This window comes from Trichogramma pretiosum, unplaced genomic scaffold, assembly GCF_000599845.2.
Source record: "Trichogramma pretiosum strain Unisexual culture from Peru unplaced genomic scaffold, Tpre_2.0 scaffold154, whole genome shotgun sequence".
NCBI lineage: Eukaryota > Metazoa > Arthropoda > Insecta > Hymenoptera > Trichogrammatidae > Trichogramma > Trichogramma pretiosum.
The window spans coordinates 111,310-135,036 of NW_019641635.1; the positions used below are offsets into that span (position 1 = coordinate 111,310).

A 23,727-nucleotide genomic window follows, 5' to 3' on the forward strand; every position below is an offset into this window, starting at 1 on the left:
TGCATCGTAGCGGCAATATCCACGAATCAGCCGTACAATCGAAAAACCGATTTCAACTTCAATTTAGAAAATCAAAATTACGGAAAAAAAGCAGAAAATAATAAAGCAGTTGAGCATTGCTTTCAAACACGTACAGACGTAACACGCACATTACATACATATAAGATACGCATGTGTAGGTAAGGTCATAAACGGTATAGAAGAAGGAGAATAACGAGCCTGCGAGCTGGAGTTGGCGCGCGCAAGGGAAAGGGTAAATGCAAGAGGCGTTCCATGAACGATTTAGTCTAACAAGAAAATCGAAGGTCGTTAAAAGCTATTCCTCTCTCTCTCTCTCTCTCTCTCTCTCTCTCTCTCTCTTGATTTCTCTCTCTCCCTCTCTCTTTTCAAGTTACTTCTCGGCGGCTTTTCCTGTTTCCGCTGGCTAATCTCGTTCTCTCGCTCTCGACCCTCTGTGTTTCTCCATCGCTCGGAGCAAACCAGAGCAGAGCCGAGCACACGGCACAGAAGGTCAGTGATCGTTTTACCTGGACTGCAGCAGCAACGGCGTGGCGCATGGGAAAGAAGGAAGCCCGAGCAACGAGCAGTAAGGCCGGAGCGCCGCGCGCCGTGCCAGCGAGCGAGTAGAGACCCCAATTGGCATTAGCTAAGTGCTACTGGCAAAACTAATCGCTTTTTCCATCGTCCATTTCTCATCGTGTAATTAAGCTCGTTTTGATACTGCCTGTGCCCTGCGCACACTGCTATGTGCTATATACATGCGTATTATTACTTCTGGTTTTGCCGGCTGCTGCTTCTGCGTGCGCACGAGTCGCAAAAATAAAGCAAACGCGAACAAATCCGAATGGAACGTATTAGCGCTTCGCCATTTAAAGAGAGGCAAATAGCCGCGTGATTTTCTCGTTCTTCCTGGCGCACGCATACAAACACACACCACGCACGCCTTTCCGAAATCCAACTTGTGTGTGCCACGCTATTTGTGCTCGCTTGCAGTTATATTATGCAAATGAGCCGTGTGTACCGAGAAAAAGACTTTACTCGGTGCACACGAGAGCAGCATTGAGTTATTTTCTCCACGCGGCGCAGAGAATAGAATAAGCCGCGCGATGAAAAAAGGAAAGAATGTAGAGCAATTTTGTTGCTCTACGAATAATTTTCATCATCCGTGCGCGCGCGCACCGCCACCTCTAAAACCGTATTTTCTCTAGCGAAATTTTATATTGGATTGGCTGCAGAGACGAGAGAACAAAGTCGTCGTAATAATTTCAACGTAACTCGATCCCTATAGTATATATCACATATAAATTATGTAATGATACATTTATTTAAGCACACTATGTCAGCTATTGTGGTATATTAATCAAATAGTATTAGCAAGTCCGCATACGCGAGCAAGCTACAGCTTCATCAGAGAACGTAGATGCTTGATTTGCATCTGCATCTTTAATGAATTTGCACCTATGCATAACTCTGTTATCGCGCACAATAGACGTATGAGAGAGAGATGGATGGAGAATACAGCGGATAAATCCTTGCGAAGCGAGAAAATCTACTTTTATGCTTCGGTTAATTTACATAAGCTCCTGATATACTTAATCAATAAAGAGAAGCTTAATCGCCCTCGACATAATATTTACCGTAAATCACCGTCGATCGGACGTCGTAATAGGGCTTTTTCTTCACCAACAACGAACTTCGAACTGTCGATTGACATCTGAAACAATGTTCAAGTTTTTCTTTCTAATCGACGTTGTAACAAGCTCAAAGTTTACAAGTAATGAGATAAAAATTAGCTTGAAAAGAATAATGAATTATTATACAATGCTCATACTCACTTGACTTGAATTTTGCCCTCGCTAACGTGAACTGGGTTCAACTCCAATCTCAAATTCGATAGAGTACTGTGCAGACCGTGCGATGTTGTATGTAGTACTTCGGAATCGGGTTCGATCTAAAATCAAGAACAGTCAAAAGTTAATAATAAAGAAAGGGTTGGAATTTTCCGATCGATACAGAGGGTAGACTCGAAGTGAGTAAAGGCAAAACACGAAATTCCTCTTTGAAATTCGATTTGAAAGAAAAAGCAGTTATTACTCGTGCATTAAGTCGGTTTTTTCATGCTCAGACGTTATCGATGCAAGCCACACGAACCCGAAATTAAATGCAAATCTTCAAAAGTTTTGAAATTCAAGCTCACACGAGTTAGAAGACAATGCATCGCCTATCGTAAGCAACTTTACAATTTATTAAATCGAAGATTTGCATTAATCCGACTACGGCGCGATAACTGCACCGTGCAGCAACTTTTATGCGCAGATGCAAAAATTATGAGCTCAAAAAGGCGGATCTCTGGCGCTGGAAAGTATTGTACGAGGCGGAGATCAAGAGGCTAGTGATGTGTTTGACACCGAGTACCAGACAGACGTAGACGACACTTGAAATATCGAATCATTCATATTCTCAAGCCCGTGCCGGCCTTACCTCTATTCGTCGTCTTGGTAACGACGGTTTCAATACCATTAAATCATGCGGCTCTTAAATATATATCTATATCTATAGGATAATAAGAGTATGCACGAGACAAGTGAGAAAATATTTTCCTCGCCGTTCCGACGAGTTCGCGTCTCCAAGAGAGACATTGATTTTTAGCCTCTTTATCTGCGTCATCGTGTAAATAATTACTCAGAAGGAAAATCCCGCAGTAACAAAATAAAATTCTAATAGGACAAGTAAAATAACAAAGCAAAAAAAGAAGTTGAGAAGGAAGATGGGAGAGCTCGGTATATACACAAGCAAGCGGCTTACTGGAGAATCGTTGATGAACCACTGCAAACGAGCCGCTGGATGAGAAAAAGCGCTAGTACAATTTAGCGCGAGAATATCGCCGCTGGCGTAAATCTCCTCTTCACCGGTAATCTTCGGATCTTCTCGCGGTGGGTCTGCGAAACAGAGAGGGAGAGAGTCAGACACAAAAATATATAAGAGTTAAAAGAAGTGTTACAAGCGTAGAGAAAAATGTATTCTCGTCGCGTTGATTTTCAATGGCAAAGTACTCGTGGCTGAGCGTGAAAAATGTAATCGCCGGACGTCGGCTATCAACTTATCCGATATTATATACCACTCCTCGATTGTACTTCCGCCGAGGTCGAGGTGTAAATCTTTTATCGCGATACAGTCGAATTGTTCGGTGGAATGAAAAGCCCCGTTCTTAGCAGCTGCATTCAAAATATATTCACGAAGAAATTCTACACCGTGCCGTAGAGTTTCGCTTTAAATCCGCGTACTGATTTGTCATACCTATAATTTCCATGTAAGCTTCCCCCTTTACGGCTTTGAAGGGTGGATTGTCGGCGTTCACCTCGCACATATAATATCCTGTGGAATTAAGGTCAACACTCTGCAGCTGCAGAATTTGGTTGTTCGATCTGTGTTGCTGCAACATGAAAAAAGCAAAGATACCTTTGAATTGTCAGCTCAACAAACGGTGGCTTTGGTCAACGTTAACATTCATTTGACAAGTATAAGAAATACATCGTCGTTTTCGTAGTCGTCGTCGTCGTATCAACAATTTACGAGACCAGCTAGAGCGCGTAAATTTCTATGGGCTTTTCATACGCTGTCTTGGCCACTCGACACGAACGTATAGGTTAACAGCCTCGGTCAGCGCTACGTGCGCGAGACAAGCTTCTCTCTCGTTTTTTTTTACTTCTTTTTCGCGCTGCTGCCTCAGTACCGTCAAACTTTAATTTTATCCTCTGTATAAGCGAATTTTGCCGATAAATTTTTCCCCTTCTAAACTTTCGAAACTAACTCGCTCAAAAGTTATTTTCGTGTGTCTTGGCCGTGTAGCTTGTTTCCTTCACGTCACATAAAAGTATTTGAAAAATTGAGTTAAATCATCAGCTTTTTTTTCTATCTCTCGTCTTTCTGCCTTTATACCAGACAACCAGCTCGTCGCTTTCTAACAACGCAATTTTTTCGTGTAAATTCGATACTTTTATAATGCGATCCGACCACCACTGTCGTCACGTTCACAAAACAGCTGCAATCGCGGGAATTGATTTTTATCATTAAGTCAACCGAATATAAGTCAAATATTTTCTTGAAAAGAAAATAAACGTCCACCTGCGTCCTACACGGGTGCTCGGTGGAAAATTGACGTCGAAATTTCGGGTAAAAAAAAAAAAAACGAGCTCGCACGCGTACGGCGTCGCGAATGGCACGTGAGATAGGTATATAACCATCTTGCCCGGTGACGTATAGCGCTGCGTACGAGCTGGAGGCATACATACCGCAAGTCATACACATGCAACGGCGCGGCGGTCTCTCGGGGCATCGAGCGCGCCAACTCGTTGTTGGCTGCGTTTTTTTTCACGCTGGCATGTTCGCGCTCGCTCGCGCGGCCCACGATCATTACTTAACATTAGCTCCGGACAACGCCATAAATAACAATACGCGCGTTTGCGCGTCGGCGCACGCGACTTTTGCTGCTGCCGCTGCTGCTGCTGTACGGCACGTTACATACAACACACACACTCACACAAACCCACACTTGTATAGCCTCCTGCATACGTGGATGACAGGGCCAGAGCTACTATGTGTTTGTTGCCTCTCTCTTGCTCTCGCTCTCCTTCTCTCTGTTTCTCTCGATCGTTAATCCTTTGCCCAGAGTTTATCTCTCTCTAGGATTCCTTGAAATAAGCAGTATATGTGTGTGCTGGGCTCCATACGGAAAACTTTGAGCGTCAGGGGACATCGACTAGAGCTTTCCTCTTCCTCTAGTAGTAGTCTAAGCGAGAGAGGGTGAAACAGAGAGAGAGAGAGAGAGAGAGAGAGAGAGAGAGAGAGAGAGAGAGAGAGAAATAGAGAATGAGGGCTCGGGGTGGATGTTGTTGTTTGTTGAGAGCGAAGAGATAGAAAGATGAGAGAAGAGCACAAAAGAGCAGCAACAAAAAAAAAGAAGAAAATCGACCGATCTATGAAAATGGATGTCGCCCGAAGGTTCAAAGTTATGAAATGGAGAGACAAATTGCATGATCGAAATATCAAGCAAAGTTCGAATCCGATCTAGGAAATTCAGTTTATCGGCCTCATCTACGTGTTGTTTGTGCGTACGCGTGTGTGCAAGTGGGCGATTGCCTCATCTGTGTGTATGTGTGTACGTGCCTGCTGTGCACCTATGAATATGGAACAAATCATATTTCAACATAACGGACCACGCTGGTCTAGTTCCAAAATGAACGATGTATGCTGTGCACTCTGATGTATTTTATTTTCCCATTGTACATTGTACAATGTACAATTGTGCTATCTTTAATTGCTCGTGTTGATATAATTGAAGTCATTATCAAGTTTTCGCAAGCTCAAAACTATAATTCTAAGACCAATTGAATAGGTATGCACCATGCGCTCGAATGACTAATGCGGCGATTGTTCATGGATACCTTTTTCTCGCCTATTTGTTCTCTTCGTTGCTTTCTGATTAATTTCCTTGATTATCTGTGTAAGTTATCGAATACATTTAAACTTAAGGACTAAAAATTATTTTTGAGAAAAACCTGCTGAAATTTGTTAAAACAATTGGGTTCGTTTGTATTTCAACAAACGCGCTTTAGTAGTTTAAAATACACATAGGTATAAATCGTAAAGATATAGATCATTATTTAAATTTATTCCGGAAAATTTTGAATCGGGAGTTAGCAGTGACTGCTTGTAACTTTGGAAAAGAAATATTTTCACTGTACAGATTAAAGTTATTTGACGAGATTTGCTCTACCAAGAGCTAAACGCATTTGATTGCTCATCATTTGCGGAACTATTACAAAAACACTATACCAACGTCCAATTGGTTTAAAAGTAAATGTGGCAAAAAATGTATAATCAAAGCTCCAATCTTTGGAAATTTCAATTTTACCTTGCTCAAATAAATCGGGTCAGGTCACACTAAATAAAAAGTTCGCGATAAAGCCAATGATATAATCGAGCGATAAATCCGCGGGAAAAATTGTTCTCCTCGTCAACTAAATTATCATCCCTGACAAATTTAAAGCAGTGGTTTTAAGCCAGCCAGCCGGACCCGCTGGCGGCTACGTCACGTAGTTTGCGAGAAAATCTTTTTATGCTATCACGTGCGTGGTAGAGAAATTATGCAGATATATGCTCGAGTTCCGCTTTTAGGCCAGAAGCCGTAAGCAGAAGAGAACGAAAGAGAGGAGAGAGAGGTGGGAGGGAGGCAGGGAGAGAGAAAGAGAAGCGGAATCCGACCATTGTGTCCAGAGAGAAGGAGAGATAGAGCCCACTTATATACGCGTATATATCCCCGGTCCTAAGGGTCGGACGATCAAGCCGGCGAAAATGCAACGACTTCCGCTATTTTGAGAAAAGCTTCCTCGTTCAGAGTAGCACACAGAGAGAATCGAGAAAAAACGAGTCTCGAGGCTAGCTCTGCCAGAGCCGGGGCTGGTGGATTATTATTCTCTCGTTTGCTTGTACACTCGCTGTGTAGCCCGAGCGGAAGGAAGGTTTGATCGATCTTAGCTGAGCATGAGAGCCTCCGAAAGCTGGCGTATTAATTTGCAAATATTTTTTACCCAAGATGAAGGATAGCGAGCCGGACGCGCAGCGGCTTATATAAGCCCTTCTGCCCTCCATGAATCTCAATTGAATTGCTCAATTTATTTCGTAATTTATCCCAAAGAACGAAGCGACTTCAGACTTTGTGTTTGGGAACGTATACTCACGGAACGTCCATACACACACACACACACACACACACACACACACACACACACACTAGATGATGGACTAATTGGCGCTCGATCGGCATCCTCCGTATAGGCGAGCGCGTTCCTGTGCTGCGGTTAACCACTATCATTACACGCGTTAGCTTGTCAGCCCCTGCTATCTATAGATACGTTATACGATGTGCATGGGCGCGTGTATATACACTGCGCAACTGTCATAGATTCATCGCCATAACGAACGATGGGTTATTTTCTCGGCGAATGATTGATTTCAATTGTCATTTCTCGCGCGCGGGAGCAATGAAATAAATTCCGTAATGATCGTGCCGTTCAGAACGTTAAAAAATGTTCAGTCGACGCCCGTGTATATCAATGAGGTAAAAGGGCGCTTCTCTTTTATACTAGAAAGTACACGCGCAGAATAAAAATTATTCAACGAGAATATAATAAAATGATAGAAGTATAATAAGATAAAATATCTTTACCTTCAGTAAAAGAATTATTGTTTTAAATCCATTCATAATTGTTTAAACAACAGCTAGAATTTAAAATCATTATAAACGCTTTAACGCAATTATTGCAATTATTGAACATCGAAGCTTGATGTTTACTCGCGATCAAGTATATTAATTATGACCTCAAGTATTCTTAAACGATGAGCAAGACAATGGCAACCGATTGACTGGCAAGGGATACTTTGTATCCAGTAGAAAGTGCTCGCGCTTAATTAAAACTTACGTCGAGCGTTGGCAGCGAAACTACTCGTGCGCAGCCGAGTTGAGGCAAGTACTTGGCAAGCTTTAAAACTGCTTGTTGTATACTCCAAATATACGTATATTCATGCCATAATACATGTATAAGCTCGCGAACATCAAGTATGTCACAACTGATAAGCTTTTTCGCGGAAAGAGACACGAGAGGCAGCCGCGCGGCAGCTCGACACATCTGGGAAACTGTGAAATCGAGAGAAAGCTACTAGGGGTGGAAGAGAGCAGCATCAGATAGAGCGAGAGAGCGGGAGGAAGAAAGAAAATTATAAGGCATAACTTTGAGATTTACTTAATGGAAAATGTAATTATTTCATACCCAGAGGAAATAATTAGAAGTGAAAAAGATCAAAGCTATTCTCGGCTTTTGTGCTTGTGCGTGTGTATGCATAGAGAGACAGAGATGGAAAGCGCACGAGCGAACACACTTTTTGTCTCGCGCGCGCGGCACGGCCGACATAATACACATCGGTCGAAATAGCACGAATTTAATGTACTGGCTATCTCAGTTTATATTTTATGCGCAGCTATAGCTCCGACGAGATTTGGTGCATTAATGCACTTGTCGCGCGCGCGCTGGTGTCATCCAAGCGATCAAGAACTGTGAATAATTGAGGATTAAATCCTCAAAAAAACTCAAAGTTCGAAAAATAACGTTGAAAAGTATTTTTCTTTGCCTTTCTATTTTTTATGTTATTTTGTAAAATTGTAAAACGTTGCTTTCTTACTCAAACATAGCCACTTCCATGAGTCTTTTCGGTATAATTTGCGTGTTAAATTTTATCTTGTTTTGCGTTACCTAGTCGTTTCGCTGTCATTGGAGCTGTGCAGAGATAACTGGTTCGCATCCTCAGCTAGTTTTGTCTCTTTTGCTTCGTTCATTAGGAACATCAACGTATCTATGAAAATTTTTAGGATTCTCTCTACCGCGTGAGTATTGTCTTTTGCGTCGCGATTCTCCTTTTTTGTCACGACTGTCGTAAATTCTATTCCTGCTCGTTTCTAGTGGGGAACGTTTCCGCAGCGGGGGATTGTTGCGTAATAGGCTAGTCTAAATTAGCGAATTACAGCTTCACAGGTATATTTTATAAATTGTGCCTAGTTGGCATTTGACTCAATCATCAGGTTTATATAGCATTGCATATAATTGTTTTACTTCAAACTTGCAGTACTCATTATAAAAATGTATCACTCATGCTCAATCCAACAATGTTATCAATTACAAAAAAACGGTTAAAATTTGAAGAAAACAGGTTTTGGTCGAGAGTAAAGTTTACAATTACTTTGTTAATTGTTTATTCTGTTTGAGATGATGAAAGAAAAACTTTTTTCATTACTCCCTCAACTCTAGATATTATTTTTATATTTTCTCAGGGAAGTAAAGATACATGTACTCAGTGTGAAACATGTGAGCATGTGCAACATGTGAAAGCTATTAAATTACGCGCAAAAAAGGTGTTCTATATTGTGGATAGTCAGTTTTTTGCAAATAAAAAAACGTCTTTATTCATTAAGTATTACCGTTATTATAAAATTTCGCATTTAAACGAAATAGCTGCAAGAGATGCATAGCTTAAGCGAAGGCCAAAGCCCCGAATGAAATCGCGAAAAAAATGTCATAATAAAAATAAGTGAAAAAGTTCTACAGCAATTCTTATAAATACTACATCGCCTTAACACTTTCTGCGGGCGGATAGAAGCTCGCTCGGTAGTAAAAAGGTACTCAACATGTATATAGTATATATACGGTTGAGACGGGGAGAGGAAAAAACGCGAAAGAAGTGTACGCGCAAAAGTCCAGATGATTTTTATCGCTAGAAAAACTGTTTCATTCTTCTATTTTTCTCTGTTAACTTTTTCTTCTTTTCTTATATACACGCGTTTTTGCCGCTGCTGCTGTACGCGTGAACTACTATATTCTTCCCTTTCTTCTTTTTTCTTCTTTTTTACCTTTTTGCCCTCTTCACTTATCGGAGTCAGAGTACTAGTCCTACTTCAACTACTACTTTTACTTCTACCACCATCACTACTACTACTGCTACTACCAGTACTTTTGAAAAATCCACTTGATTTCCTCTGATGTCTTAGAAAGATTTCGCTTCTATTTAGAAGCCTGATATGCGTCTTTGTACGCACCCACTGTTAGAAAGATGAAACAAATCCATTTTAACGAAGCATTTTCGAACATTTTTCTCGTCAGGGCACAAAATTTAACGAATTTTTCGTGTCGATATAAAAGAACTACATTCCAACACACACGAAAAATAATGCATGCAATAATTTGCCCTGCCGAAACATGAGTAAAAACACAAAAAAAGAAAGACCCGGCAAACATTTATTGTTATCAGTGTGAGCGAAATTTCATTAACCAACAAAAAGCATTACCATTATTATCATCTTAAAATCCAATTGTAGGAGTGTAATACAATTCGCTTCGTGGACATTAAATGTGCGCGAACAGCGCTACCTCCTTCATTAGTAAAATCGAGGGAAAGAGTACCAGAGAGGGAAAGAGAGAGAGAGAGAGAGAGAGAGAGAGAGAGAGAGAATACGAAAAAAACGAAAATAATATGAAAAAAGGTGTGCTCGCGTACAAAAAGCGAGATGGAAAGAGTCGAGGGAAAAGTTCGCTTTGGCGTATAGAATTACAAATCGAGCTATTCCGGCGCGTCGGCGCGTCTCTCTCGAGGCGTCTTAACTGTAATGGCACGACCCTCCTAATGCTGTGTGCGCACTCGTGAAACCCACCGAGGAAATCACAAAGAGCTTGATACTCTCTGATATGATTCTTGCTAGTTCCTCCTTACCTCACCCACTTCTACCTCTCTCGCTCTCTCTCTTTCTCTCGCTGTCTCGGCTCGTGCACACTTCTTGCTTGCCTCAAGGTAATAGGCGAGCACAAAAGTCAATCGATTCGACTTGATGAATAATACATACCTAAGTAATTTGCGATTTCGCGCGCCAACGGGACGATGCTGTGCTTCTCGCGCGTCTTATTTTTCACGCTGCTATCTCAGAGCGCACTGGTATAATAAACGTATATGCAATTTAGTTGCTTTTATCGGATGTGCAAGGCACACGAGGGGGACGCCTTCGCCGTTATTGCTAAATGTTATATACACGTTCTATGGTGTATCCTTTAGTTCCACAATGCTCTCGATGCTATTCTATGTAACGTCCATATTGGGAACTCTAAGCAACCGTGTGAGTGTGGGGTGTATGCTCAGCTATTGTTCTAACAAGCTAGGGGATTTGCCTGTGCATTATGAAGTCTTGGCTTCAAAGTTTTGATTGATATTAATATGCAAAAATTTCTTACTTGCTTATAGGAAAATGATTCTCGGATTGCAATTTACTAAACATACGAATTATCGAGGAAGATCAATTTTGATTTATATTCATAGTTTAAGTGGATCCTGAAGTCTGAGTAATAATCAAATTTATCAATATTGAAAACAAAATAGTCTTTTTATTACAAATATATTGGAAATCTCTGAACAGGTGTTTTTTCAGAATAATGACAATAGTAACTTGTCATTCATACCCTTACAGATTGAACGAAATAATAAAACAGCGGTTAAAAATGTTATACAACAAAGTTTCAGAAACTGCGCACGAAATGTCAGATATTCAATTAGCCTATAAGCTAGAGTCAGGGAGGCGATGGGCAATTCGAGCGATGCTGGACCACACAAACAAATATACATAGCACATAATATTGAAGGGATTTCAAGGGATCCAACAAGATATACAATTACGGGTACATGCATGCAGACGTATACACGAATTCGCAGAAGTTTCGTGCGGTTATGCGTTTGTCTTAGTGCTCGCCGCCTACACTCCACCTTCCCCCTTGTATATACGTACATACAAAAGCTGTATATAGCGACGCGTACCGCTGCTTCGAATCGATCAGTCGAATGGTCGTGTTAAGTCACACCTCCTCGCCTAGCCACATAAACATTAATCATTTGCCACGCGGCTCAGCGAGAAACGTTTATGATCGTGCAATTAAGCTACCGCGTGCGCAAAGCGAGCGAACGAGCAAAGATGCATGCAAATACCTCGACCTTAGAGGTTGTTACCTACAATATTTGCAGAGGCACGCCCAGCTGGTTAGTACATTTTTTCGTCCGCTTCTTTATCGCTCTCTCTCTCTCTCTCGTCGTAGTCGCTTTGCGAGGAATTTTTTTTCCTTTCTGTGGCGTCGGCATCTTTTGTTTTAATTGCGCGCGATTTATAAGTAATATATTAACGACAGTCGCGAGACGACGGAGGGAAAAAATTTCCATTTATCGCCCAATTAGAACTCGTATACTCATTTGGCGAGAGCGATCGCATCGCGGAGTACAACCAGCGCACGAGTATTGGCCATTTTTTCCTTCCTCACTGTATTGTGCACTCGTGCGTAGGCACCACATACATTTTTGACCTATAACAATCATTTCAATCACGTAGTAAACAGTAAGAAAAAAAGAGGCCGCGATACACTTGCGCGCGTGCGCCTAGCAATATTTCTCAGCTAGCCTGAAATGATGGAAGGTGAATCGAAGGGAAACTCATTTCAAAGCTTGAGCCTTTGGCTTCCTTTTCGTTTTTGCTCGCCCACTTTTCCCCTTCTCTCTCTCTCTCTCTCTCTCTCTCTTTCTCTCTCTTACTCATGAAGCAATAAATATTCAACTTAACATGCATACCTAAACTTATATTTGTATTTATACGTTGGCGCTCGTTCTCACTTTTTCGTGCTATACCTAATGCAAATATAGCGTACAAAATTTTGCTACCGACCATTTACAAAAGTACATAAATACATTTTTTCAGAAGCAAAAAACATGATTTTCAAACGAAATTACATATGCATAAATGAAAAAAAGTAACAAAAAAGTGAAAAATTAAAAATTAGCTACGTAAACGACTAGTGAAAGCACGTAATAAATCCGTAAGCCACGAGATAAATCAGAAAAATACTCGTCACAAAATGCTGGAATCGGACTCTAACTTTATAAGCTGCTAAAACTATTTGACGACTGAAAGAAAAATCTTTTGCTGGAATAATTAAAAGTAAAAAATGTTACCGGTGAACAGTAATGCAAGTTTGGGAATTGAAAAACATTTTTTGAAAGCTTAGTGACACTTCCTTTTATATAAATTTTCGTTTTCTTAAGTCTGACTGTCCATTGACACGTACTGCTACAAGATGTCCAAATTTAAGTTGAAAAAAAATCACAGATCTTTGATATTCAGAAAATCCATAGCACCGTTAAGGCTTTTGACTCTAGGACTGCAAACGAGAAAAAGCTCTCACGGTGGATTTTGTTGATTTTTTGTTCCGCGATAAGGCAACGACTACGACGATTTTATCTAGTGAATGGGTCGCAAAGGACTCTGCTTCGCAATAGATGAAGTTTCGATTTTTTTTCTTTCGCTTCCAAGTTTATGGGGAGGAAAAATACACCAACAAAAAATTGATGTTTTGATACAATTATTTTATATGTACTTACGTCTATTCTCACTCCATCTGTAAGGAAGACTTGCTTTTTATTAGTTTTACGTGAGATGCTAAATATGTGCTCATTGTCTTTGTACCACGTCACTGAATAAAACTTATCCGAATCCAAGTCATATCTGAAAATATAAAAATGTATTTATGAAATTGATTTGACTGTTTTTCAAGGTTAACAATTTCAATTCTTTTGTTTTTGAAATATTATGATATTTACAAATTTTAATTAATATGCGCACATTAGCTTTTTTATCTTGTAAAGTTTACGTATGTTAATGATATCTTTCACAGCACAATGTCATATGTATGTTGTTTTCCCCACCTTGTCAAAAAAATTAATTTCATTCTTAAACTAATTTGAAAGAAATTCTTATTGTCAAGTCTCTAGCTGTTTGATAGTGTAATTAAATACCAAGACAGAAACTCAAAGACTGTGAAAATTATTGCTTTGTTTGTATTTAGATTCTTTAGACATTTTTGAAAAAAGATTCTTTAGAAATTTTTGAAAAAAATCTCACATCTTTCATACCTAATTTAATGTTGGCATTTTGTCTTTACACGAATGAAAAGTGCTCATTAAATGACAAATATAGCCATTATTATATCTCTCTTTGAAATACTTGCAAAACAAGAAAAAAATACTTTCACTCCTTAAAAATAACTTTTCAGCTTAATGAAATATGTAAGAGGAATTCATGTTGAGTAGTGAATGAATTTTTCATAAGTGCGCATGGATATTTACGTATATAAAAAGCTAAGTAAAATTACGAAGTTAATGTAGAAAAAATTCGATACGCTCGATATTAAAATAAGTATCGTTCGTACTAGCTCGTTTTCACAAACGAAATATTTTCCAGTGCTCGTAGCCCGAGATTAATTAGCGCATGTACTTCAATTCAATAATATAAAAATGCAATATTACCATTACCCGTTTAATTAATCTCGTAGCGAGTGCATTGCTATTAAAAAGTCTTTTACCGCCTGCGGCCTAAGTTTATTTCCAATATTTAAGAATATGAATGATTTAGTGCGACCAGCGGTTCGTTACAAATGTATAATGCTAAAAACCCTCGCTGTATGTATGAGGATATTTATGTTTCCTCGACGCTTTTGACCAGTATTGAAGAACTCAATTGAATAAAAAATTGCATCGTCCAAACGATTATTAGCTTCGATTTTGCTCAAACTAGAGTATCGTAAATCAAGGCAACGCGTTTGAGCTGTTTGTTAGTAGGTGTGTGTTATATACACTTCAAGCAGCTGCGTCTGACATCGCGTTTGTTTGTACCACTTGCTTTTAGCAGATCGAGAAGTATATATCAGACATCGCACTTACACATTGACGTAATACGTCGAAATATAAGTGCGAGTGAGACGAAAGCAGGACAAATAAGCTACCCCGTACAGTCTCACGCCGTACAGCGCTAACTCTTCGATATTGCAAAGTGCGCCAGCGAAAGAGCGAGAAAGAAAGAGAGCTGGAGCGAGAGAGAGAGAGAGAGAAAAAGAGGTTTGACGCCGCGTGCAACAGAGTTTCCCCAAGAGCCTGCGTACGATTCGGAGAAGGGCACAACGCGCGAGCGCCTTGCGGGATTGATTTGCATCCGCTGCGGCTCATTTACCTCAGATCGGCTTGTACCTCTTGGGATTTGGCCTCTCTTCGCGCCTACCCCCTCGGTACCCCGGCAGCTCTCTTTCCTATACCAATTTCTTGCGTGTGTAAATTTTTTTTTTCGATATTGCAACGCTTCAGTTTTTTTTTTTAGTCTTTTTGGGCATTACCGTGTCATTTTGATATCGTTGACTGCTTGAATTTCAATTGTCACTACTGAGAATGAATTTCCGATTTTGACACCCCACGAACGCGATATAAAACAGATCAATTATTTGGAAACGCGTACTTATCACTCACAAAATTGCAATCCAAAGCACAGGAAGAAGATGATTAAATATCTGCATGAAAAAAAATTCATAAGCTCAGTTTTCATGTTTGGATTTTTCTGTCAATGTATTGTTGCACGACAGTTCATTGTTTCTTTTGTTTGTCACTTCATTAAGCGAGAACAGCAACTCGTAGCTGAAGCTCATTTAGAAGCAAAATTGCCTGAATTATTAATTATTATTACCTCATATACGATTCACCTCGTCTTCATTTTGATTTGCATTATTATTTCAATTTTATGAAAATAATATAAATAATTTAATTTAATTAATTATTAAGAATAATTAAAAAGTAAGAGATATTTGATCAAAGTTGTAAAACTTCAAAAGCTAAATTTCTCATAAGGCACGATACCGTGAGACTATTCTGAGAATCATTTTACGTTCATCACTTTCTAGACTTATACATTTAAGCTCTTTTGAGCATGAAGCTATCAGCTAACATGAAGATTAAATAATTAGCACCAGTTGGATATTTTTATAAAATAACGACAAAAAATTTTTACAGCTTTGGTTTTGGAAGACAATACTTAATTCTATTTAATTAGCGTATAAGTTTAATTCATTTTGTCACAAAATATGAATTCATTTTCCCGAAAATAACCCAGCTTACATACATGAAAAAAGGTATTACAAGAAGTTACGTAAAAATTTCACTAAAACTATAAAAACGCCGAGTTAGTGAGGAGTCTGGAGTTTCTAACACGCGATGTTGAGCATATAAAGTCTATAAAATGTAAGGCTATGTCATTCGTGTCGACTCTCTCGCTCTTTCTCTCTTTCTCTTTCTCTCTCTTTCTATATGAATAAGCCGTTGACGTATACGTTACCTTTGAAAAAATAAATTCCACACCGGACAGACGAGCTACAGCGAGCTTCTATATACATGTACTACAGCCGCGCGTAACTCTGCGGGGAAATGAATTCGTTAAAAAGAGTACTTTATTCCTGATCTATATTAGCATCCTATTTCCTCTTCTCCGGGAAAAATTAAATTATTTAATGAGCTTATCGAGTGAAGTTCGATTATATTTTTAGAATAATTTTTTTCTAATAGATCCCTTAATATAGTTTCTTTATTTGTTTTAGTGTCTTTACAAAAGCCATAAGCTGTTACATAACTTTTGTATTGATGTGATAAATATTTAATTTAAAACAAAAATGGTCAAGGTAGAAATTTGATTTGTTTCATATGCTATTCACCCCGAATTTAATACATTTAAACTCATTCAAATATTTTTAGAAAGTTGAATCTACATTTTTTATTGGCTTCAACATCAAGTAAACTAAGTTCAATAGAGTAGTAGAAAATAATTGTTTATGCAAGCTTTCTTTCATCCGTATGATTGAGTTATCCTTATTTATTTCAATATTCTCGATTTAAACAAAGTAAGCAAGATAGTTGAATAAAAAGAGTGCAACTTGCTTGATTATTAATAGCTTTACGATTGCATAAAACAATTGACAAACATCTTTACAGTTACGTTAGCGAGGAATCGATAACAGTAACATATCTGGCTTTAATCATAGACAGTTTTAGAAAAGCTTTGAATATCTGCAAATCAATAGATCGTCTGTTGTGCAATAGTCAGATAAACTTCAAGTGGCCTTTACCAAGTTCCTTTTCAAACGTTTTACGAGCCTGTCAAGCCTCACCAGTACCACTCGCGTAGGTTCAGCGCGCTTACGAAATAAGCAATACCTGCGACATGTGTGACCTGCACCATATGATTTTAATACTACAACCTTTTTCATTGTTTTTGCCCCATAAAATACTATTACTGCTAAAGAAACATTCAATTCTACTTATACACCTCACTTGTCCTGGTGGAAATGTTATTCAACATACAAAAATATTTAGACTAGTTTTCAACCACTTTAAATATGATAAAACCCCTTTCAGCTTCCACCACTAGATGGCGAGTACTTTAATCTATAAATCTGCAAGTGGTAAAGTAAAAATAATTGTATAACTCAAAGCCCGTCTCTTTAAAAACAGGGTTCTGCTTTCACTCTGACAGCAAGCTTGAAACTCGAAGCAGGTTTTGTAAATATATACCATTATTGGTAAAAAAAGTGACATTATTTAATTCGAATCAACAAATTTGTGATTCAATTGAATATGATCGAACGTTAAAAATTAACTATTGAAAGTGTTTTTGAATGGTAATTGCATGAATAAAATGGTCATTAAATGACAAAAAAGTATATGTCAATTTCTAATATGCTTTATGCGATTAAGAAACTTTTTCGTTCGCGAAAAACTAGCCATGAAATGTTGAACATTTTCTACAATATACGTGTCCTTGAACGTGATCAAGTGATTATTGCTTACGATCACCAACATTTAAAGGCATTGTAAAAAGTTAACATGTTTAAAATCATTTTAATTTCATTTTCATTTGGGTTTTAATAGTAGATGGCTTTAATCAACTATCTTTGAACTTTTACTTTGAATACAATTTGACCTACCAATTATATGCTCAACATAATAAGTTTGATTTTAAATTATTTTTACATTTGAATATATTAATCTCATATTTAAATAATAAGTTATAATTAAAACGTTAAGTTTATCAGTTTAAACATTATCAAATACGTAATATAAAAATTAAATAATGTTTTATTTTTTCACAACTTCCGAAGATCTAGTACGAAGGCGGTCTTCTATTCTCACAGTGATCACGTACTATTTTTCAAAATAAAACATTTTGCGGCAACACTTTTGTACATGTGCGAAAAATTCCGGATAATTTTTCACACATCTCGGAACCACACTTATTCTATTTCGATGTTGTATCGGAGTGTCGAGTATCTGCGAATTTCAAATGTGTCAGCGCGAGCCGATCGCTATCCGCTTTGCTGACGTAACGCAATGCTTTGTCATGTAATAACGTACTCTCGAGAGTGCGAGACGATCCTTGAGACGGATGCGACTCATCGAGTAGTTGGCAAATTCGTTCGTTCGCTGCTTCCAACTCACGATTGCACACCTAAAGGCTTTTTAATTTTTTGACGTCGAGAGAATCGTTGAAAACATTCGATAAAAGCTATCTGTCGTTTCAGTACGTGTAGGTTTATAAATTTTCCAAAGTTATGAATATAATATCTTCAGCGGGTTACTAGAATTATCTATATTTAATTCTATTCTTTGAAAAATAGTATCGGGTTTGATTTTGTATTTTCCACTGTAAAATTAAAACTATTTTTGTGAAAAAGTTTGAATAAATATTAAACTTTATAGAAAGATAACGTGTAAATCTCAGTAAATCATCATATTTTAATAAAAAGACAGCATTTTCAGTTATGAAATCTGCTCATACAGATCATCACAAAGCTTCATGCAATAAGTCGAACATTTGCATTTGAATTTGTGTAGAAAAATCATACTTTTTTAAAAAACCTCTATTATAATACCACTCTATTGATTCCATCACTATTACTGCAACTGAAACTGACACTGCCAATACTACCGCTTTTATTACTCGTACTGTGGAAGGCAGTTTCGAATTCTCGAGAGTAGAATTGAAAATGTGCGCGTTCGCGCGCGCAAAATACAAAGCCGAATGCAAGGTCTATTTGTTCTACCCTCGCAGCTAATTAGCAGCAAGTTTTACTCGCGTACTCATGTTTGGCACATGCACACATGCGCACACTTGGGTTTGCATACTTGCATTTAGAAGCGGATGGCATTGTCCTTCGACCCCTCGCATAATACTGATATGAAATCTTTAAATCTCCCGCAGAGCCGGTAACTGTGGAATTCGTTGCACGCACTTTTAGATAAAAAAAAATATATATGATTTTTCTCGACAAAAAAGAGCTTAAATAAATATCCTAACACTTTTTTATACCAAAACTCTGAAAAAGTGGTATATTAACATTTCTCACTATAAATGAAATATAAAATGTTATTTAATCGTATAAAATTATTATAGTTTTGTAAACATTTTACGGACACAAAATATCATGTAATTTTAAAAAAAAATAAAATTGAAATTACATCTAGAACGCTAATGTACTGTGACTTGTGTTTGATTATGAACAGAAGTCTCGTTAACTATAAATTGCAATCGTAAAATTTAATCATATTTGTCTTCGATTTTTCAATAATCTTTTCAAAAAATTGTCATGTTTCAATGTTGGTTACATAAAAGAGAGAATTAAAAAGTGTCGTTCGGGACTGAAAATACTGTTCCTAGTAGTAACGATAAAAAAATTTCAAAGAATTAAATTGATGATAAATTTCTCTCAGAGACATTACGCTGTATAGGTATGAAAAATTTGGAAGGTCAATCACTTGTTCGAAACGACGAATTATCTTGTAGTTAACAAGTCAAACTTCTTTTCTTTTTTTTACCGTTTTTATAATTAATCTTTGTATACGAATGTAATGGTTATGTTCGTATATGTAATGGTTATATTCGTAAGTTGATGGTTTTCAACGAAGATGCCCAAAACAATGTCAGAAATGTAAGAAAAGATAATGCAGAAATGTACATTATGTACTCGGGTATTTACGATTTCAATGGCGTACATGTAGTAAAACTTGTACAAATGCAAAGGTCTTTTCCAGTAGAAAGACACGTCGGTACATGGAAAAAAAAACAAATGAAAATAATCGTAATAAAAAAGAAAAATACCGAGCTCTAGGCTTGGAGAAAAACTTTTCAAAGCTAGCGTGCAGCTTTACTTTTGAACGTTTTTACGTACAAAAGCATCCATCTCGCGCGCGCGCATCATCGAAAGCGCATCAGCTTTGTCGCTTTCCTCGTTTTTGCTGCCGCATACTGCTGCGGTGCACACGTATACGTGCGCACACTTGCGTACGCACATCGACACACCCACACACACAGAGCGGCATTGAAAGTAAGATCATAAAACCACTAGCAGCAGTGCGAGCAAGAGACCTGCATCCGCTTGCGCGTTATTAAAAAAAAAAAAAAAAAAAAAAGAAGGCAGGGTAAAAAAGCTTGAAGTTTTGCGGAAGAGCAAAAACACGTGAATACGCAAAGTCTCAATTAAAAACTTGTAAACTTGCGGCCGTGCCCGAGCGAAGCTCGACTACATCGATGTGCACCCTCGGTCGCGCGCGCCGAGAGGGTAGCGCTCGTAAAGCGTAAAAAAGACCTAGCCGCTCGTACATGTCAGTCACGGTATCATTGAAGATGCTCGCACGCCCGCCCGCACGCACACACATGCCTTGCATGATTCTTCTCTCCGGCGGCGCTTATTCAACGTATAAATGGGCTCAATCTCGTAAAAATAACGCAAAGATAAACGAGTTGGACGTGCGTGCATCGTGTGAGGCTTGAAATTCCCCGAAGGACAATGTCGTTACATTTTCTGGACTGATGTAAACGGTGATTTAGTTTTTTTTTATATATACGTGGCATATTTATGTCAATGAAATACTAAAGACTTCATACCAAAATATTGCAACAGGATGTAAACTTTTTAATTATACTATACAATATTAAAACTTGGACACGAAAATATCTGCCGGTTCAATATATTCAACACAAGATTGTTTTGTCAATTTAGTGATTTTTTGAAATACTTTCAATTATCGTCCCGTTTCTTCGACCGAGTCGAATGAAGATACGTTTAAATACGAAAAAGCGATAACACTGTTTCTTTTTACTTTGATCCAGAGAAGTTTCTTTGATCTTGGAAGTAATAGATTCTTCGCTGATACTTCACAAAGAGTAGAAAAAATTCACCGATTCCAACGAAGTAATTTACACTGAAAGTTTGAATGCCGCGTAAATCTTATCAATTTAACCATAGTTTACTTTTTGGGCATCTCAATTCAAAAATTTCAAGTACAGCACACTCTCTTGTTTCAAACATTTGAACCCTCGTACAAGTGACTTTTCATATACCCAATTTTTGACTCACTAATTGTGCGTGAAACTCGTTAAGCGTGCTTGACAAAAACGGTTGAAAATGTGTATCTTTTCGAGTTTTATCCTCGGCAACTTTAAACACCGAAGGATAATTTTTCTAAAATTAATTGCGACACTGTCGAGAAACGCAAATAAGAATACGCAGCCGGTTTACGTTTTGGTAATTGTAATTAACATTGAATTGTCATCGGATAATAAGAGAGCACCGAGAGGGTGAGCAGCACGTTAAAATATTTCGCGAACTTGCGCTTCGCGAAGTTTCATTACATCGGCATTCTGACTCTCTTGAAAACTCGACTGTATTCTCTTTCTCCCTCTCCTTTCTCTTGAATAACCCTTATACAATGCTGTACATGCGCTCGCAAGCTGACTTCGCAGTGTATATAGTGGTACTATTTCTACTACTACTGCTACTCTTTGCGGCGGATCCTTTTATTTTTACTCACAGCACTCGAACACTTTCTGTATGGCTCACTTTAAGTTGAATTCAACGAGATCTTTATCTTGCTCTTAATCTATTGCACAGGCGACCTGGGCCTGATTAAAAGTATCAGATAATATATGCGAAGAGGTAAAATGGCTTAAAAATTAAATCTACGGAAAAATTTTTTCTGCATTTTCTATTCAATAATATTGCAAAGAACTTTTATCATGACTCAAATAATAATGAGCCTTAGAAAAAAATTTTTTGAAAAATTTTTAGGTCACGATGACTTGGATATCTTATTTACTATATCGTACGGCTTAAAGTTTTTTCCATGTAAAATTGAAGTCTCACGTTCAGGGATCACTCTTCCGAGGAAATAAATGTCTCAGATCACACGTAAATTATCAACTGAAGCGAAACTTTGTTACATGTGATTTGCATAAAATCTGAGACATTCTCATTTGACCTCCCTTGTCTCGTAATCTACTATTGTTTTTGATTTGGAAAAATTAATGCGAGCCGCGAGGTTTATACTAAATTAAAAACTTGCCAAAATATTCACGTGAAGATTGGTAAGAGGTAGAATAAAAAAAGTTTCAAAACTTTTCATATTACTTGCAGTTTGTAATATGGTGTAAGAGAATAGGGAAAGAGAGAAAGGGTGAATTGTGCATCAGAGCGCAGGCACAGGAACAACGAAAAGCGTATTTCACGCTTGGTATGAAAAAAACGCGCAATCCCCTCTTTCGTTCACTTACGCTTGCATCGGGGTTCGCATGGGTCGAACCGAACATCGAAAAAAAAAAGTATGCCTCACACCAACTTGTGCAGTGATAGTAAAAATAAAAATCTGCGTAGAGAACTCAACCACTTTACAATATAAAATCTTTGCTTGAATTTAACTTATTTGTTTCAATTCATACACATGGGTATGAAATGACTAAACTAGATTTTCTATTGAATTGTTCGATTAAATTTATAAACCATTACCAGTTTGAAAGAGGAAAATTTCGTATGGTTATTTATATTTTATCAATTCTATCGTATAGAAGCTGAAAATTTTCAAAGCAGCAGAGCAGGGAATAAAATAATATTCGAGAAAAAAATTAAAAGAATTTCATAAAATTCGACGGTGTTTAATTGTATTTTAACTCTAACAAAGAAAAAAAAATTAATTGTTAGATACTCAAAATGACAAACAGAATGCACTATAAACAAAAGTCTAAATTAGACCTCACTGTGTTCACAGTCAAAACCATTTACAATGAAAAAGTCAAAAAACATTTTAATATCTCGAAACTGCAGGCTAACAATGTTAAAAATCAATTCGATTTTCTTTGTTCACGTGGCTTTGTTAGTTAAACAATGAAAAGAGAGCAGTATTCTTTGTTTGAAATTGAAATAATTGAAATACGTTTTTTATCATTCATTACATCATTTAAAGACATATGGCTCTGAGAAGGGTTAACTACAATCAGAATGGTTTCAGTCTAAATTCATTTATATAAATGGATATAAATTGCACAATCATACTCGCAAAATAAAAAGGTTTTTCCGTATAACATAATTACTGAAAATGTACGAACATTTTCAATATTACCCTACTGACATATTAAACATGATACTTCAAATTGTTCACTCAGTACATATTCATTACACTGCCCGAGGTCAACAATAAAAAAATTAGGTCATATGAAAAACAAAATTGTTTCATAATACACCAAGGAGGTTAAATGTGACAAAAGAAACTGAGAAAGGCGCTTGAAAAGTAAAAAAGAAATACTTATGAGGGCGAGAGTGACCTCTTACCTGCACTCCAATCGTGTAGACTCGCCTTTTTTGAGGTACGATGGGACGTTTATTTCTAGTAACCTTAGCGCTCCAACTGAAACCAAGACAAAGAATTTGTAAGCTGCCATGTGTGGAAAAAGGGTCAGTTTTTCTATTTATAACTCTATTAACGCTGTTACATTTATGAATGTAATAGTAAAAAGTTTACGTCATGTAATACTTTGTGCGCAAAATAATAAACTTCTTGACCAAGCCTTTAGAAAAATTGATATTGTGCAATTTCAACGAGCATTGAATTAAATGTCTCATAAATTTTTTTACTACTCTGGTACTTTTGACTCTCGTATGTAAAACTGCTAATAAAAAATATATGACGCTCGAAGAGAAAAATTTTTGTTATACCATTGGCAATTTGAAGCAACTATATAGGATCGAACGAGCTTTACTGATACAATTCAGAAAGTTTGCTGAATTTGAGCCGAAGTGCACAGTTTTGGGTACGAAAAATATATATTCCCGCGATGGTTTAATACTTAATCTTATTTCAACTACATAGTTGGGATACGATAAGCCTCTTGCCCCGTAGAATCAAAACGTTCATCAAACTTTTAGCTGTTCATACAGTGCTACATACACAGAGTACGCG

General features: G+C 37.6%; 1 protein-coding gene across 1 annotated transcript in view; it reads right to left on the bottom strand.

The window, feature by feature from the left end:
* Window positions 1-23,727, bottom strand: part of LOC106650449 (cell adhesion molecule 2-like) — a 35,491-nt gene that overhangs the window by 521 nt on the left and 11,243 nt on the right. The window contains exons 3-8 of the mRNA XM_014368438.2: window positions 23,100-23,175; window positions 13,012-13,135; window positions 3,298-3,433; window positions 2,806-2,939; window positions 1,836-1,951; window positions 1,638-1,714 (exon numbers count right to left, since the gene is read on the bottom strand). Of these exons, the coding sequence (XP_014223924.1) occupies window positions 1,638-1,714; window positions 1,836-1,951; window positions 2,806-2,939; window positions 3,298-3,433; window positions 13,012-13,135; window positions 23,100-23,175 (663 nt within the window). The remainder of the gene's footprint in view (window positions 1-1,637; window positions 1,715-1,835; window positions 1,952-2,805; window positions 2,940-3,297; window positions 3,434-13,011; window positions 13,136-23,099; window positions 23,176-23,727) is intronic.